Consider the following 13,023-nt stretch of genomic DNA (forward strand, 5'->3'; position numbering starts at 1 on the left):
TGAGACTCAGGATGGAGAAAATACAGTGATGGTCATGGGGGGAATTAGGGAGCCCTTCCTGGAAGAGATGGCACTGCAGGGACAAGCTGAGAAACTGAGGGGTCAGGGTGTGTGAGCAGCACATGTCAGGTTGCTTGCCTCACTTCTGTTCCTTTCACAATCCTAGGGAGCTAGCTGGAAAGAAAAAATTATAGCTTTGTCACCCGTCAAGAAGCTGCTTTTTGGTTGGTGGACTTTGAATGAAATGATTAAAAGCTTGGAATTTTGTGTGAACACAAGTTCTAGCTCTGTCACTCACTAGATGCCTGATAGAATAAGTTAACCTGGATTCTGAGTGTTGCATCGTCATCTGCAATGTGATAATAATACTAGCACAGCTTCGGAGTGTTCCTGGGAGGGTTAAATGAGATAAATCAAGTCTGGTGTTTAGCCAAGACATAGGATATGGGCAATAAAATGTGGCCAATGTGAATTATTTACTATTATTATTGCTGTCATTGTCATTACCATTACTGCAACTGTCAGGAGACGGCACCGCCACCATCCTCACTGTCATTATGACAGCTTCTGTGATTGGAAGAGATAGGTCTTGGAAAACATCCTCTTTCAACATCTCTTTTCTGAAAATGTTTTTTTATCCCTTCAGGTTTAAATCCAAAGTTGAAATAATGTTTCTCAACTCCTTCAAAATTCTTCAAAACTAATTTGAATTGAGATCTGGCATTGGGAGCTAGTGAATCTCTAGTGAACTTACACCTAAAATAAGTATCTTACATTCAGAAAGGTTGTGAATATGGTCAAGGCTGGCTACCTAATTTATGGGCCAGTGCAAAATAAAAATGTGGTGCCTCTTACCCAAAAAACAAGAAAAGTGTTATTAAAGGGACTAAAAAGGAAAAAAGTTTTTCTTTAAGAATACTTTATATGTAAGATATAATAGAGATGATAGTGACAGATGAATAATAATATAAACTTATAAATTCCAAACAATATTTTTGATGTCATAATTTTATATTATAATATCATTATATGATATCTTGTGTTGTAAGCCTTTTCTGCAAATACATTTGTTTAGTCATCAAAGTTTATAGTTTTAGCAACTTGGCTTTCAATGGATATAATTGAAAGTGATAGTCACTCCTGGCAAATGCAAGGTGGCAAATAATTTTTGATAATTTTTTACTTGGAGAAGGATCTTTCTGCTGATGCAGTGTTACATAGCTTTATGGACTATGACAACATTTGGATAAATTTTTTTTATTATTATTATACTTTAAGTTTTAAGGTACATGTGCACAATGTGCAGGTTTGTTACATATGTATACATGTGCCATGTTGGTGTGCTGCACCCGTTAACTTGTCATTTACATTAGGTATATCTCCTAATGCTATCCCTCCCCCATCCCCCTACCGGACGACAGGCGCCGGTGTGTGATGTTCCCCACCCTGTGTCCAAGTGTTCTCATTGTTCAGTTCCCACCTATGAGTGAGAACATGTGGTGTTTGGTTTTCTGTCCTTGCGATAGTTTGCTCAGAATGATGGTTATGGATAAATTTTTGATAAACTTTCAAGATGTAAATTTTAGTACATCTGGATCAGATGATTCTTGTTAAACAGTTCTTTAAAAGATTTAATTCTTCACACAAATCCATTTTGAGTAAGTCTGAATTTAATTTTAGATGTAAATTTATACGAGTTTATTTTAATATTTCTTCTGACATTTCCTGTAACTTGTGGAGATCTTACAAGAAACTAAAAATGTTCTCATGAGTTATATATAATTCAAAAAGCCTGTTTATGCATTCTATCACTGTGTCCTCAATTACAAGGAAAAATTAATTTTAAAATGGCCTTCCTCTTTAATAATTTGTTGATCTGAAGCTTCATATGAAAACAGTGTATTTTTTTGTCCAGTATAACAATCTTTACATTCAATTTCTATTTCTATGCCTATGAATATTTACTTTGCAGTGTTGCAGCAGTTTTCAAAAACAGAGACTAAACTCTCTGCAGAATTATAATAACTCCTTGATATTCTTTATTGCAATGTCCCCATGTAGGCTTTTACTTTGTGATAATTTACTGTCCTGGCGCTCAGGTCATAGAGTTAAATATCTGTGCGGACTCTATAGGGACAGGCTCCGGTGACTGATGGGCAAACTGGCCTCCCACCCTGGTTCCTGGAGCTACCAGAGTCCCTCCTCTCTCCTCTCCCCTATCTCCCACAACCATGGCTACTGCAGCTTCTGCTGTCACCACAGTCACAGCCATTAGTGTGGGTCCAAGACCCGGCAGTGCCACTTTAGAGTCTTGTAACACCATGGCCTGCCCCAGGCTTATGGGTATGTGCCTGACTGCTGGGCCAGTTGCTCGGTGTCTGGGCTGCAAGCCCTGGGTTCTGAGTTCATCCGTGCCCTCCCCATCATAAGGGTCATGGCTGACACTCCTATAACAAATACAGGTTAACAAGAGAGAAACATAACAATTTTATTTAGTCAAAGTTTCACATGACATGGAGCCTTCAGACATGAAGATTGAGGGACCCAAGGAAAACTGTATTTTTATGCTTAAGTTCAACACAGAATGGACTGCCATGTAGAAATGTGATTGGACAAAGAAATATGATCTAATGGTAATAGACTTAAGCAGGAAAACCCAGCGGGACCTGACTTGTCGGAATTCTTTTTGACCTCTCTGTATAGCATTCCTTCCTCCCAGGTAGAGAGTAAGACCCCTCCGAAATGGGAGGGTCTTATCATCTATTTTCAGGCAAGGTAGGTCAGAGAAATTATTTGTGACCAGCACTTACAAAGGTGGAAGGAAGTTAGAATAGTATTTCTATAATAGGTTTTACAGTTAGCTTTGGGGAAAAAGAGGCTCAAGTGTTTTGATTCACCTTGGGGAACAGGAATCTTAGTTTCTATGCCTTTGGGCAGAAAGAGGAGTAGGAGAAGGAAGGGCAGGATAAGGTCAGAAAAGCAGGGTCTTGCTTCTGAGCCCCTGTCCTTCAGTTCAAAGTACTCAGCATACCAAAGTGTCATAGTTTGGGGTATCCTTTTCTGAGCTTCATTGTCTCATTAGACTTCATCCCAACACATGCTTCGTTGTCCCATTAGACTTCACTTACAGCACAAAAGTCCAAAGATAAAATTATTTAAAATTCAAAATGGTAATCACAGAACATTAAATGAAGCCTAGGGCATTTGTGAGAGGGGGGACGCTGTGTGTGTGGGGTCGCATGCCCATGCAGCCAGCCCTTAATAGAGTACTGCTGAACACCGAGAACATAAGTGTAGCAGACGTTTTGAGTTGATTACTGTGCCCGTGAAGATCCCTTCTTTTTTTTTTTGAGACGGGAATCTCACTCTGTCGCCAGGCTGGAGTGCAATGGTGCAATCTCAGCTCACTGCAACCTCTGCTTCCCGGGTTCAAGCGGTTCCCCTGCCTCAGCCTCCTGAGTACCTAGGATTACAGGCGTGTGCCACCACGCCCAGCTAATTTTTGTATTTTTAGTGGAGATGGGGTTTCACCATGTTGGCCAGGATGGTCTCGATCTCTTGACCTCGTGATCCTCCTGCCTCGGCCTCCCAAAGTGCTGGGATTACAGGCGTGAGCCACCGCGCCCAGCCTAAGATCCCTTCATTTAAAGGATTTGTAGTTGATCTCTCCCTTTTGGCAGATATGTGGTTGGGAAAATTAGTTTTTTATGCTAGAGACAGGAGAACAGTGGGTACCAAACGTTATGATTGCTTCTGGCTTTGACAGAAAATTCATGGTAATTAAAAATGTCCTTCCTAAGAGAGTTAAAGGTAGCAGGGATGATAGTCACAGTTTCTGTTTTTTGTTAGAATCGGGCAACACTTTATTCTATAAAATAGAATGAACATGTTCAGTATTCACAATTCTTAACAGTTGGCTCCACGCTGACCTCAGGGCCCCCTGCTGTGCCAAGTGGTAGGCTTTGATTACTAAGTGGGGAATGGGGCTTGGGCATCTAACAGCTAACCTCAGGGATTCCATCACTTACCGAGGCAATTGAAACCCTAAAGAGCAAGGTATAATGTCCCAGGAAGCCTTTTGATTTGAATTATTAAATTGGACCAACCTTATAAAGTTGCTGATGGGATGTTCTTTGACCTACAAAACATTAATTTCATATAGTCCAATATAATACATAGATTCAGTATAAGTTCAAAACTGACATAAATAACAATTAGACTAAGGAGTCCTGATATCAATGATAGATTATTGAGATGTACTTAAATAGCTGTTTTTGCTTTAATTATTTATGATCTTGAAGTACTTACAATGTACATAAATGCTTATCCGTAAGTGTTAACAAAATTCTGTTTGATTTCTTTATTAGGAAAAAAATTTTGTGTAGCTGCAGCCTTTCCTTGACTCTCAGGGCTGTTGGCTGATCAGACTGCTTCCAGCTCCTTTCCTCAGTGCTCTGCATGGCATGATGCATTAACTAGCATGAGCACCAGCAGACAGATTAGGCATGGGGTCAGAATCCCTGGTCATTGCCAGTATCCAAGTCATGAGCCTAGACTAGAAGACAGGAATCCTGGGTTCTAACTCCAGCGTTGTTACTAAGAACCTTTCTGTTCCCGAGGAAAGTTGAGGCAGAACTCTGCCTCAGTTTCCACATTTGCAGTACAACCTGTGTACCTTCTCTGGTGACATGGAGATAAAGTACTGATGAAGTACTGGGGCACATGCTTAAATTTTTGAAAACATTCTTAAACATCATTTTTTGTAGAATAATTTTTAAATTATAAGTAAGATACTACATGACCTGATTTATTCCACGTTGCATGGTTGATGCAAGACTACAGAATGAAACTCAGTTGATTTAGAATTCAGTGGAGGGTTATAGTGAAGCAAGTAAGTTCTCCACTCTATTATAGCTATGGAAGTTTTTCAGAAATTTCAGCAGGTGGCACCCTCTCCTACGTTAAAACTGTTGAGAGCATTGGCTATTGTTTGTAGAGTGGAGATGATGATGAGAAACTGTATTGGGTTCAGTGTTTATTATAATTTGATTATTAAAGGTCAAACTGGGCTAAAGATGAGTGGACTGATACAGTCATTTTACTTTTGAAAAAGAAGGGAAATGTAAGATTACAGACAAAGTGGAAAGGATTGCAAGCAAGCCTTATTGTAATATAAACTCAGAAGAATTTTCTATACAGAACAGAAATCAACTACTGTAGTGCAAGAAAACAAGGCTTTAGTACCAGTACCTTGGTAAAGAAGAGAGAACATTGTATGAAATTGTGTGAAGTTCTAAGGAAACCTCAAGAATTTTCTCTGATGATTAGAATCTAGGGATTTCCCAGAGAAAGCAATTGATGGTTTATTGTAATGTGTAGCATTTGTGACAGCACCATGTGCCATCAGTGACACATCTGGAGTGAAAACCTTTTACTGATTTACCAACCATACCTACATCTCCAGGATCTTGCTTGAAGTTAAGGAAAACAGTAACATATAATGAGGTTAGAATAAAATGTCTATCTCCTTTCCTTTAAAAATAAAATAGCCAGGTGCAGTGGCTCATGGCTGTAATCCCAGCACTTTGGGACACTGAGGTGGAAGGATCACTTGAGCCCAGGAGTTCGAGACCAGCTTGGACAACGTAGGGAGACTCCATCTCTACCAAAAAAAAAAAAAAACAGAAAATGTATCCGGGCATGGTGGCATGTGCCTGTAGTCCCGGCTACTTGGGAGGCTAGGTGGGAGGATCGCTTGAGCCTGGGAAATTGAGGCTGCAATGAGCCATGATCACACCACTGCACCCCAGCATGGGTGACAGAGTGAGACCCTGTCCCCCCAAAATTAATTAATTAATTTAATAGCTTTCCTGACCATAACACTTTTGGCATATGTATGTTTAATAATAAAATCTGGGTTTATTTGAAATCACACAAGCTATGAGTAGAGCCCTAAGTAAACAAGTTGAAGACCAGGGGCAGAAGGCTAATTCTCATATTCTGCCCAGCATGAGTAATTGTTATGTTGTAATTTATAGTAAAGAAAATGGAGGAAGCAGTTCCTTTCCATATTTGGCAGAGATATGAGACTAGATGATGGAGTTAGAAAGAGAAAATGTATTGCCAGTCTAGGGCTCTCATTTGCAATGTTAGGTCCTTTGTGTTGGTGTTTTTGTAGGAAAAAACTATTTTATTTGTACTCTTGCTGTTAGTAGCTATTTGGTAGCTACACTGGCTTTTCACAGTAGTTAAGTAAGAGACATGGTTAGGCCATTTTTGTGAGGCTTACCCCACAAGACAAATTAAATATATATTTAGAAGTTTTGGGCTTCGTGGCTGTCATCTTAGAAGCCGAGTCTCTCAAAAGAATCAGGTTTTTTGAAAATTCTACTGTAGCAGAAGAGAAGTAAGTGTTTCTGCTTGGAGGATTTTCAGAGAGCTTAATCACGTGGCTTAATCTGAGCATTTAGAAGAGTTACTTGATCTAGTAGTTTTAATAGCCCTGGAAAAGTAATCCTGGAAGTACCAGTACATGTTCAAATGTGTTACTCTTATTCAATAGAATACCACATAATATCATTCCTCTTTTGACGTCTTATCTATTGGTATCTGACCATGTTTTGGGTAAACAGATATTTCACATTCCTTCCTAAATATCATCAGTTTGACATAAAACGATCCAAAGGAAAAGGACAAGAGTAACAATGGGAAATTTAAATTACTTGTAGCTTTCATTTGAGCTTCTTTCCGTGTTAGGATAATACCGTGTGGCAAGCAAGCTGATGTTCTCATCTTCGTGCCAGGGAATTATAGAAGAGAATGAACTAAAGGCAGATATACTCTTAGTTACGACTGAATGTTCTGGGTGTCATCCCCAGTCATTACAGTTGACCTTCAGTGTGACTCATTGATGCATGGCAACTTTTCAAACTTATATTTCCCTCCAGGTCAACTGATGAGACATTCAGCTTGGCTGAAGAAACCTGTAGTTCTAATCCAGCTATGGTTAGGAGGAAGAAAATTGCCATAAGCATCATCTTTTCCCTATGTGAGAAAGAAGAAGCACAAAGGAATTTCCAGGACTTCTTCTTTTCTCATTTTCCCCTGTTTGAATCTCACATGAACAGGCTGAAGAGTGCAATTGAAAAGGTAATAAGGATGTAATCCAAAGTCAAATAGAGAAGTGATTGTGGGGCTTTGAAGATGGCAGAATTTCTTTGCCTATGTATCAGATGTCTTTCCTGAGGAAGTTAAATCACCCATAGCAGTGATAAATTCTTAGGCATGTTGATGTTCGTTACCAGATACTGGGTTACCTTAGGGAAGGAAATGACTGCTTTTTCATGACTGAAGACATTATTACTTTGAGTGTTGTTAATTGATTACATAATATTTTTTATTAATACAGCCCAGTAGATAAGTTATAAAATTTCTTCTCAGTAATTTGGTTTGCTTTCTTTTCAATAAAGGCTATGATCTCCTGTAGAAAAATAGCAGAATCAAGTCTCCGAGTCCAGTTTTATGTCAGCCGTTTGATGGAAGCTCTGGGAGAATTCAGGTAAAGTGGCAAAGTTTGGCAAATCCAACAGGAGATGTTTATGAGCAGCCATGGATAAAGATAAACTGTGACTTGGAAGAATTGGGGGCCTGGCAGTTATTCCTCACTTTTGTGGTTCTGCCCTTCAAGATGGAAACAGAAGAAATGAAGCAAAAAATTTAAATAATTTACCACTTAGTAATCCTCACTACTGCTCAACCGATGGTCCCTGATAGAATTGTTTTTAACAGGATGAATGGGGAAAACTAATGTTCAGGTATCTCTCAGCAGACTATTCATTATCTTATGTCAGCCTCACAAAAGCCCTAAGTACTACTAATCCCATTTTACAGATGTGGAAACTTGAGTTCAGGGATGCTTATTCAAAGCACAGATGGAGAGGTTATGCATGTCGGGAAGACATACATTCCAGTTTGCCAGGACAGTCCTAGTTTATACCCAGTGTCCTTTGGAAACTGGTGTCTAGAGTCCTTGCTCCTAGTATCTGTGTGGAAAGGTAAATTGTGTTGGGTAGCAGGTGGGATCCTCTCTCATCATGCTGAGTTGGGATTGTTGCACCATTTAGAGCCACTTTCTTGATGGGGAATGGAATCCCATTCGCAGTCATGAGCGAATGAGTCAAACTGTTACTCCATAGCTGAAGGATAAAAAAAAAATTTATAATCCTTTGAATGTTAGAACACTTTTATGATGCTTAAAGTATATGCTGATGAACTCTGTAATGCTACCTGGAGCAAAATCACAAGCCTGTTTTTACTGTGGGTTATGTGTTAAAGTACTCAAGTAACATGTTACTTATTATCTGGTGATCACTAAGACTTAAGTCATATATTTGAGAATGACATAAAGTTGTGCTCTTTGATGGCAATCTGATGATTAGTAAACCTTCCATAGATTTTGGGAAAGCACTGGAGATTTGCCTGTTGCTCTGCTGTGGTCAGACTGGACACTCACTGGCTTGTGCTTGAGAATCTCGGTCCTACTTTTTTTTTTTTTAGGACTGAGTCTCGCTCTGTCACCAGGCTGGAGTGCAGTGGTGTGATCTCGGCTCGCTGCAACCTTCACCTCCTGGGTTCAAGCGATTTTCCTGCCACAGCCTCCCGAGTAGCTGGGTTTACAGGCACCCGCCACCACGCCCAGCTAATTTTTGTATTTTTAGTAGAGACGGGGTTTCACCATGTTGGCCAGAATGTTCTCTATCTCTTGACCTTGTAATCTACCACCTTGGCCTCCCAAAGTGCTAGGATTACAAGTATGAGCCACCACGCCCGGGCGAGAATCTGGGTCCTACTTTAATGAGGTGTCCATTTTTCAAAGGTCAAGAAGCTGAAAGTGAGGCTTTCTAGTTCTGTACTTTCAGTTTCTGTAGAGTCTCTGTAATAGCAACTCAACTTAGCCATTGTCCCACAGAAGCAGCCATAGACAATAAATAAGTAAATGAATGAGCATGGCTGTGACCCAGTGAAACTTTTTATTTACAAAAAAAGGTGGCAGTCAGATTTGGCCCGTGGGCCATAGTGTGCAACCCTGTTATGTGTGGAGCTTGAATCTTTTAAGGACTACATAGATTCAAGTTGTTTTCTCCTTTATTCGTTTACACCAAGATTATCCAAAATAGTATTTCTGACACTTTTGTGTTTCCCTCTCTTTCTGTTGTGTAGAGGAACTATCTGGAACTTATATTCTGTTCCAAGGATAGCTGAACCTGTATGGCTTACTATGATGTCCGGCACTTTGGAAAAAAACCAGCTCTGCCAGCGCTTTCTCAAGGAGTTTACACTTCTGATAGAACAGATCAATAAAAACCAGTAAGCTTCAACTCTCTGGAGACTTGTATGCAAATCCCATAGCCAATGTGTGTACTGCATAAGATGTGCCTCTTTCTGTATTGACTAAGTTGGTTGTATCTTTTTCCATTTCTCCGAGGTTTTTTGCTGCCTTACTGACTGCAGTGTTAACCTACCACCTGGCCTGGGTCCCAACTGTCATGCCTGTGGATCACCCTCCCATTAAAGCCTTCTCAGAGAAACGTACCTCCCAGTCAGTGAACATGCTGGCCAAAACACATCCATATAATCCTCTCTGGGCACAGCTGGGTTAGTACCTAATTTGACTATTCAGAGAATATATGGGATGGAATAGGAAAAAAATGCTAGAATTTGTAGTTTATACTGGCTCTCTCACCCAGTAATTCATAGGTTGTCTTTGGGCAGATGAGGAATAGGAAGTTGGTCCCTGGATTCTAATTGTAGGGCCACGACCTTCCTCTGCCTTTTTCCCTACTGGCAGCTTTGTGCTACACTCTTAAAGCAGTGTAAGCCAACTGTGTTCTCCCATTCCACAGTGGCTGTTCACCCTAGAGCAGGATTTCTTAACCTCAGCACTGTTGACCAGGTAGTTCTTTGTTGGTTGAGTTGTTGTGGGGTGTGGGAAGAGCTGTCTTATGCATTAATGGATATTGAGTGGCATCCTTGGCCTCCATTTACTAGATGCCAGTAGAACTGCCCCTCCCACCTCCCGCCCAAAGTTGTAACAATCAAAAATATCCACAGAAAAGCACCTCATCCTGGAAAGCAGCATGCTATAATAACAATAATGAAAGCTTACACTATGAGCCAAGCACTGGTTTTATACAGTCATTAGATTCTCATCCCTACCCTTATTACTCTCAGCCTCATTTTGTAACAATACAGATGTTGTCTTGTCCTTGTGCTCTTGGTCATGAGATGTATAAGTGAATACAAGCCCTCTCATGGTTAGGGGGTAAAAGGCGTGTTCTAAATCAATTAAAGAATTTATGGATATTTAAATGGACTTAAGGGAGGGGAGATATGGAGAGAGGCTAGTTAACAAATACAAAATTACAATTGGATAGAAGGAATAAGTTCTAGTGTTCTTTAGCACTGGATTACGATACTTAAGAATAGCTTATTTTCAGAGAAAGCTAGAAGAGAGGTTGCAAATGTTCCCAGCACAAAGAAATGATAAAAGTTTGGGGTGATGGATATGCTAATTGCCCTGATTTGATCATTACTCAGAACATGCCTAACTCATTCTTGGTCATACGGGAAGTTTTTCCTGGGGAAGACAGAACATGGAACATGGTTGTTTTTGTTATGGAACAATAATAGTCTTGAAAAAAACATAGTCTCATTAAGTGGAGAAGGAAAGGGGGCTGAATATTAAGGAAACATTGTATTCCATGCTGCTGGGTCACCCATTTTAAAACAATGCTAATTAAGTAGTGTGCATTTAGTTAGAAAAATGTATTTATAATTAGGTGTACTTCTTATTTGAAACATAACTGAGAGCCATTAATTCCCTATGTTCAGCATAACAAGGAATAGTTTTTTCCTTTGGGTTCACAATCCTCATCTTTCAGGGGAGATCATGTATTGTTGAAAGTCTTCAGTCCTCCCTTCCCCCAAACAATCAATCAGGGGTCTGGCTTTTGACAAGAGGAGTGTGAGGAGGGGACGAGGCCCTGGTCGGCGAAGGCCTGTGATAGCTTCTGGTCGGCAAAGGCCTGTGATAGCTTTGTAAAGCCAAGTGTAAGTGATGGCCAAGTTTCCATTATTACAAAGAAGTCGGGGGGCCTTCAATAATTTGACAGGTAGAAGCACTTGCTTCACATTTTATTGTTTTCATTCAGTATTTAGCAAGTCACAGTAAACATGAAAATAGAAACTGCTGGGAATACACAATGATGCAGATATAATTTCAATCCAGGTTCCTAAGTATAGAGAAGACTATCTGGAATCATTCTAAAGACTTCTCTGAGAGCTTTCCAGGACAGGTGCCACTGTGTGTTCCCCCTCCATGGCTGCTCAGCACTACCAGGGAAGAGGGAGGGAAGCTAGATGCCACTTTCACGGGCCTGCTGCTCAGGAGCTCGGTGATCCTTGCTTCTGCCCAGCCACTTCCCTGTGTACAATGTGATCGCCACCCATTAGTGGGCTGCGGAAGCAATTTAGTGGGTTTAATTAAAAAGCATTTAATTGGTATAATAGAATAGAAAATATCAGTGATTTACATGTATGTTTTGTAAAATGTCTGTTTCAAAAGGTGCATTGAGGTTGCAGTATAAAATGTATTTCTTTCTTGGCATAGGTATACAAAGTTTGAATGCCACTGTCTACACCACTGACTGAAGTAGTTCCACATAGGTCTCTTTTTGACCTAATGATCTTAAGGGTTTGTGGAAATGAAAAGGAGCTTTTCTACCCAAAAGAGATTTGGACCACTGATTTAATATAAGTTAAAATGTGTGAAATTTTTTTCTCAGAAGTTTACACTGTATTTTTCAAAATGCAGTGGAATTAGACTACAAATCAATTTTTTTTTAATTCTCACTTTCTCAGAAATCAAACCATGTATTTTTGTTGTTGTCGTTTTTGAGACAGAGTCTCACGCTGTCACCCAGGCTGGAGTGCAGTGGTACAATCAAGGCTCACCACAGCCCCAACCACCCAGGCTCAAGTGATCCTCCCACCTCAGCCTCCCTGGTGGCCGGGACTACAGGTGTGCGCCACCATGCCCAGCTAATTTTTGCATTTTTTGTAAAGGCAGAGTTTCACCATGTTTTGCAGGCTGGTCGCTGGTCTTGAACTGGGCTCAAGCAATCCAACTGCCTCTGCCTCCCAAAATGCTGGGATTACAGGTGTCAGCCACCATACCCAGCTGACAACCACATTTAAATAACCCACAAGCCAAACAAATTGCACAAAAGAAATTAGAAAACATTTGAAATAATGATAATAAAGATGCAATAAGTTAAACTGTGTAGGGTATAAGGAAACACTGTTGAAAGGGGAATTCTACAACATAGACATTATTAGAATGTGATCAGGAATAAGTGTGCCTTTAAGGTACTAAACTCTCTTCTCATCTCCTTATTTTTGTTCTCTCTCAGCTTCTCCTGGTTTATTTTTGTTTCTGTCTATATAGTCCCCTACCTCTCTAACCCCCTTTCTTTTACCATGCTTCCTTTACAGGGCTTCTAAATTCTCTCAGCTTCTCCACCTCATTCTTTCCTCTCCTCTTTCTAGTTTCCAACTTTTCACTATTGTTCCCCTCAACAGTTCTTCCCTTTCTTCTCCCTCTTCCTCCCTCTTTGTTTTCTTTTTCTCTACATGTTTTACCCTCCTGGCTGTTATCTCCTCTCCTTCTCCATCCTCTTTTGGCTTCACCCCAGTTCTCTATCATTTTGCACCTCTGTAACATCCCATCTTTTTTCTTTCTGCTTTCCCTTCTCTCTATTCTTCCCTCTTTCTTCCTAGTTTCTTCTGTCTGTTCCTCTGCTCTCTCTGTCTCTCCCTCCCTGAGTCTCCACTCTGTGTCCCCGTTTGCCACCGTTGCTTTCTGTGTCCTCCTTTCCTGTGACCTCCCCTTGCTTCCACTTCGTCCAGCAGCTTTCCTGCTTCCACTTCGTCCAGCAGCTTTCCTGCTTCCATGCACTCTGTCTT

The 13,023-nt window shown here is 40.4% G+C and overlaps 1 protein-coding gene across 9 annotated transcripts in view; it reads left to right on the top strand.

The window, feature by feature from the left end:
- FNIP2 (folliculin interacting protein 2) overlaps positions 1-13,023 on the top strand; it is a 137,964-nt gene that overhangs the window by 82,947 nt on the left and 41,994 nt on the right. For all 9 annotated transcript variants that reach the window (XM_054484851.2, XM_063664245.1, XM_054484847.2 and 6 more), the window contains 4 exons: positions 6,948-7,149; positions 7,470-7,558; positions 9,220-9,366; positions 9,485-9,654. In XM_054484851.2, coding sequence (XP_054340826.1) covers positions 6,948-7,149; positions 7,470-7,558; positions 9,220-9,366; positions 9,485-9,654 — 608 coding nt within the window. The remainder of the gene's footprint in view (positions 1-6,947; positions 7,150-7,469; positions 7,559-9,219; positions 9,367-9,484; positions 9,655-13,023) is intronic.

This window comes from Pongo pygmaeus, chromosome 3 (genome assembly GCF_028885625.2).
Source record: "Pongo pygmaeus isolate AG05252 chromosome 3, NHGRI_mPonPyg2-v2.0_pri, whole genome shotgun sequence".
Taxonomy (NCBI): Eukaryota; Metazoa; Chordata; class Mammalia; order Primates; family Hominidae; genus Pongo; species Pongo pygmaeus.